The 5,000-nt window shown below is 37.6% G+C and overlaps 1 protein-coding gene across 11 annotated transcripts in view; it reads right to left on the reverse strand.

Annotated features, from left to right (window-relative positions):
* Positions 1-5,000, reverse strand: part of LOC124947620 (teneurin-a) — a 487,449-nt gene that overhangs the window by 5,047 nt on the left and 477,402 nt on the right. For 10 of the 11 annotated variants that reach the window (XM_047490033.1, XM_047490032.1, XM_047490031.1 and 7 more), the window contains 7 exons: positions 4,040-4,224; positions 3,643-3,794; positions 2,838-3,496; positions 2,518-2,753; positions 1,242-2,350; positions 863-1,085; positions 1-771 (listed from right to left, as the gene is read on the reverse strand). The exon at positions 1-771 is cut by the window's left edge and continues 1,220 nt beyond it. In XM_047490033.1, coding sequence (XP_047345989.1) covers positions 1-771; positions 863-1,085; positions 1,242-2,350; positions 2,518-2,753; positions 2,838-3,496; positions 3,643-3,794; positions 4,040-4,224 — 3,335 coding nt within the window. The remainder of the gene's footprint in view (positions 772-862; positions 1,086-1,241; positions 2,351-2,517; positions 2,754-2,837; positions 3,497-3,642; positions 3,795-4,039; positions 4,225-5,000) is intronic. The other variant, XM_047490029.1, reaches the window with a different exon arrangement.

The raw sequence follows: 5,000 nt of genomic DNA on the forward strand, positions 1-5,000 counted from the left end.
CAGTTTGTAAAAGATTACCATCATGACTATAGTGTTGAAGATAAGCTCTAGTACTTCCTGGTGGTGTATATGTTACTCGAAGAAACCCGAGAGAGGCTTGGCAAGAAAAGGAATGTTTCGTTCCTGATGGAAGAATAATATGTCGTAGGCCACCGTCATCGTCATATTCCAAAGAGAAATGCCTGTCGCTAGGGAGAGTTATCTTGGAAAGCATGTTGAAGTCGTTATAGGTGTATCGTTTTGTGCCATCTTGACTATTGGTGACATCTGCCAGTTGGCCGTGTCGATCGTAACCATAAGATTCGTCCGATGCACCCCATTTCCAACTTTCTATACGATTAAATCTATCGTAAGTGATACTAAGGTTATGTCCTTGTTCGTGAGGTTGCCAAAGTAATGGCAATCCAGCAGGATCGAAGGTCACAGTCAATAGAGGTGTTCTCATTTTGTCGTAGAAAGTTTCTCGTCTGAATGCTTGTTCGAATTCGACAGCAATTACTCTTGTATCGTTTACCCAGATCTCTCTGTTAAGTGTCTGTTGAAAGTGGCTTACGTCCCCGACAAGATTATAAGTGGTGGTCATTGTATTTGTTAATTCACCGAGAGACATCACTTGATAGCTCCACATTGGTAACATTTCTGCTTCCACCGGTAAAGCGGCTTCAAGTAAAGGATGTTTAGTCGTCGCTGCACTTAATATTCTTCCACCACTAGGAAGACAAACTGCCAAACTGCTGTTCGTGAATGCAGTTGCTTTCATAATTTTCGTACCTGTAACAATCATTTACAAATAGTAATTATATAAAAGAGAAAATTATTTAGTTAAATTATTAACGATTTATAATTTGTAAAACACACGTACCATCGGTTATAGTAAGCATTTTAGATCTCTCATTTTTCATTTCAAATTCTACAAATCTTTGTTTATCTCCTTTTGACAATGCTTGAAGAGGAGCAGATACTTGTACAGAAAGACCTTCGTCGTTAGAAAGATCCGAAAATAATTTTAATTTTTCTCCTGTCGGTAAAATTACATCAGTGACTCTTCCCAAACTGTCATAATTGTAAATATAGGTTTCATCTCCCTAGAGAGAAAAGAGAAAAGAGAAAAGTTTTAATCAGAATTCTTAAATTCGAACAAGAAAATGTATTGTTGTACTTTTTGTGGAATAAAAAATAAAAAAAATAAATATATATATATATATATATATATATATATATATATGTGTATATATAATTACCCCTGAACGACTTGTCAGTAGACCAGTGGAACCATCATATCCAAGAGCAATTTCTGCTCTACCTCTTTCAGATAATTTTTCAAGAAAACCAACGGCAGAAATTTTCAATTCGGATTTATGATCTTGAGTATTTTCAATTGTACTAACCACGCTACTGTAATCTCGTAAAAATTGTATTTTGTTTCCTGCACTATCAGTTACAGTGGAGAGTTTGCCAAAACTAGTATTTTTACTGTATAGGAACGAATACCGAGTTTTTCCAGATGTTAGGTCCTTTGTAGATATGTGTTGACCATAACGATTGAATACGTAAACTTCGTTAGATGGGGGAAAGGGAATGAGGAATTCGCCACTTTCATCGTGATTTGGAAGATATGGTTGCAAAGCCAAAATATGTAAACTTCCTTGATCCGCGACATGAACAACGCCATCAGGAGATACTGCTAAGGCTGATATGGCAGTGAATTTGGCATTCGATGACAAAAGTGTTTCCGTACTACTGGTATCATCTGTACAAGTACATGCATCTAAATCTTTTGTACTAGGAGTCGTATTATTACATTCGCATTGACCACGTAATCGTTCCTGTTGTTGTCCAGCAAAGTGAGACATTTTTCCAGAAGAATCGACTATTCTAATAGAATTAACCCGATGAGAATCACTGTCGGCTATGTAAAGTTCACCAGTTGGACTAAAACCAACAGCTAAAACCGAACCAAGAACGTCATCAGATTTCTTTAGATTCGTTGGTATAGTCGAATTCAATTTGGTGAGTTCGCTGGTGTTAGCATTGCCGTTGTTGTTTGCATTACTAGTACAGTGGAGAGGTGTACCAGCTACTACGCGTACTTTTAAATCACTGGTTAATTTCAGCACAAGCCTATCGTCGATAAAATGTAGAGATCCATCAAGAGGACTTAGAGTCAATCCTGTTGGCCATTGCAGTTGAGCTTGATGTGCAGGTATAGCACCAATGCATGGTGCTGGTGACCAATGGTTGTGGTGACCATGATGCCCAACCAATGTGTGTATAATACCATGTGGATCGACAGCACGTATGTTTGTGCCATCGGCTATATACATAGTTTTATCGGCAGCAATCGCGATACCTGTTTAATAAGCAATTACAATCTAATAGGATAATATAATCACATAACAAGAGAAGCTATCGAAGTGATTTATAGCGAAGAACATAAATAACAAACATGACACAATGATTTCCGAATAATGTCATATTGATTTATGCTCTAAATAATCAGTAATTATTATTGTTTACCTTTTGGGTGAGCCAATTTTGCTCGTATCGCTGAACCCTCGTCTCCACAATGACCCTCGTCACCCGGAATACATCTTTCACCGCTACCGACAACCGGTTCTATGTTGATGCTAGGATCCTGAACTTGTTCTAATGAAAGTGCTTTTAATATCTGATGTTTTTCAGGATCACTGATGTATAAATGCCCGTCGGCAGGGGAGACACATAGATAGTACTGATAGGCTACTTGAGTTGCACTGTGAAATATCGTTAAGATCATTATTCGTATAATAGATGGATTAGAATTATTTTTTGTTAGAAATTTGAACGTAAGTAGATACCTTAAAATTAAAACAGTATAAACGTTTCCTTCGGGTGTAATTCTACGCACGAGATTAAAGTCTCCTACATAGATGCTGCCGTCTGGACCACTGGTAAGAGCTACTGGTGTCAAAAGTCTAGCATCTTTGGCCAAACCATCACAGTTTTGGCAGACCAAGCTTCTTTGAAGACCAGTACCCATTACTACTTTTACGGTACGTGGATATTGTTTGAAGTGTAACGTAGATCCATCTCCTTTTTGAAGGATTCCTTCGTGAAAGTTGTAATGATGATGAATGTCAAGTCCCCAACCACCGATATCGGAAATGTCTACGTCAAATCCTTGCAAAATCGCAGTTTGCGTTTCCCATATGACGGAAGGGCAAGTTGAATGTTGATAACCGATTGAAATTCTTGCTTGTGCAACTCCGTATACTTTTTGCTTGTAGACATTTCTCTTGTTCCATGCGAAAGTGTGCGTCAAATTGGGGTCAGCTTCATAGGTTTTTGTATGAAGTGAACCCTCGATTTCAACGTGCACGTGTACGTGCGTTAAAGATTTTGGAATAAATGGTCCAGTCAATTGCATTCTAACAGTAGAAAGGTACCCAGCAGCTTGACTACTTTGATACATCAAATGAAGATTAGATCCAGGTATGGCAATACTTTCTTGTACGATCTGTCGTAAAATTGAAAATGGGTTCATTAATAAAAAAATGTACGATATCGTTTCCTTCTAATACGATAATAATCATAATAATAATGGTTTTACTTAACGACAATATAACTTGGAGGAAACTAATTATACCATATAATAAGGCTTACTTGACTCTCAGCGAATACCAGACTTTTCCCTGGCAAACCACCCACTTTTTCTGGCATCCATGTGCTAACGATGATTGGACGTAGAGTCTCATGATCGTGTTCCAAACATGGTCCGTGCTCGCTAAAGAGCCCCATGGAAATCCCTGGGAAGCCTATTATATTGTAAGCCATAAATGAAAAGAAACTAAAACGTAGAACACTTAAGGACGGAACAAAGACGGCACATGTGTACATCGAAGAAACAAGACGATGAAATAACAGTTTCATTAGTAACTTTAAATTTCCCGAAAAAAAATTAAAGTTATTCGAGAGATAATAAAAAAATAATATACCGCACGATCAAAATAAAAATAAAGACCCAATTGCATTATTGCAATATATTATATTTGATATTTACCGACTGCTGGACTAGGTGGTTGATTAGATTTGTATGGCTCTCCTTCCTTGCTAAGAGTCATCACGACGGGTGGTAAAACAACGATCTGATTCCAGGGCACGAACACAGTCCTCGTAAGAGGTTTGAATGGGCTACGTTGAAATTGCAATGTCACGGCTCCTCCACCATTAACCAAAACGTCGAACCTGATCGAAATATGCAAATACCTTTTCAATCCGAGTGACTATACATATTATGCTTTAGCGATCGATCTCAATGGAATTGATGTTAATCATTCATAAATATTTAACAAAGTTATTAAAATTTGAATCTGCGAATGGAATTATGTGGTCAAAATGATCTCCCCCACTTTAATTGATCTTCTTGTTTTCTCGCCAATGTATAATACTTTTACAATCCTTATTTATTTGTTTGTATTTATTCGTTTGTATTTTGATTTGATTATTGATACAAGAAACACGATATATCAGACAAATAATAATATTATTTTGCGATTGAATCGTGATGTTTATCGAAACGAAATGTAAGGTGAGAGAGAAAGAGAGAGAGAGAAAGAGAGAGAGAGAGAGAGAGAGAGAGAGAGAGAGAGAAAGAGAGAGAACATGTGCCAAGCAAAGTTGTTACCACTCTGATATTGTGTTAAAATATTAAGATATTATGTCAACGAGTTTGTTGGACGCCGTTCGGTAATGTTTCCTATCCACAATTTGATACATTACAGGAAAATGTAGAGAGTAATCGGAGGGTGGTGGGGAGCGGAGGTCGGGCTAATCAGATAGATTTGCACGGAGTAATTAGCAAGCTTTCGACATCATTAGCAGAGGCTTTGATGTGGTCTACCGTCCCAACTCCTCCAGCTCTGTATTTCAGGATTATCCTCACTAGGATTACTATATAGCTGTCTGATATAGGTGTTCCGTGTCTCCCTCCCTTCATTACAATGCAAGGCTGATCCTATTAC

Source organism: Vespa velutina, chromosome 3 (genome assembly GCF_912470025.1).
Source record: "Vespa velutina chromosome 3, iVesVel2.1, whole genome shotgun sequence".
Taxonomy (NCBI): Eukaryota; Metazoa; Arthropoda; class Insecta; order Hymenoptera; family Vespidae; genus Vespa; species Vespa velutina.